The sequence below is a fragment of the Eimeria mitis genome, genomic scaffold, assembly GCF_000499745.2.
Source record: "Eimeria mitis Houghton genomic scaffold, Emh_scaff2455, whole genome shotgun sequence".
NCBI classification, from domain to species: Eukaryota; Apicomplexa; class Conoidasida; order Eucoccidiorida; family Eimeriidae; genus Eimeria; species Eimeria mitis.
In genome coordinates, this window is record NW_013570792.1 from 6,079 (window position 1) to 6,332 (window position 254).

The window sequence follows — 254 nt, forward strand, 5'->3', positions numbered from 1 at the left end:
CTGGTGCTGCTGCTGCTGCTGCGGGAGCACCGTCTTGTGCTGTTTTTTGTTTATCTTTTGCTTTCTTTTTCGTTTCTTTCTCTTCTTTTTCTGCTGCTGCTGCTGCATCCTTTGCTGCTGCTGCTGCTGCTGCTGCTGCTGTCTCCTCAGCAGCAGCCTTCTTTTTGCTTTTCTCTCCTTTTGGGGCTTTTCCTTTGCCTCCTCCATCTCCCTCTGACCCCTTCGTGCTGCTGCTGCTGCTGCTGCTGCTGCTG

At 52.8% G+C, this 254-nt stretch overlaps 1 protein-coding gene across 1 annotated transcript in view; it reads right to left on the bottom strand.

The window, feature by feature from the left end:
* Positions 1 to 254, bottom strand: part of EMH_0054050 (uncharacterized protein) — a gene marked incomplete at both ends in the record, with an annotated part of 6,532 nt that overhangs the window by 5,760 nt on the left and 518 nt on the right. Inside the window, one exon of the mRNA XM_013497073.1 lies at positions 1 to 252. Coding sequence (XP_013352527.1) covers positions 1 to 252 — 252 coding nt within the window. The remainder of the gene's footprint in view (positions 253 to 254) is intronic.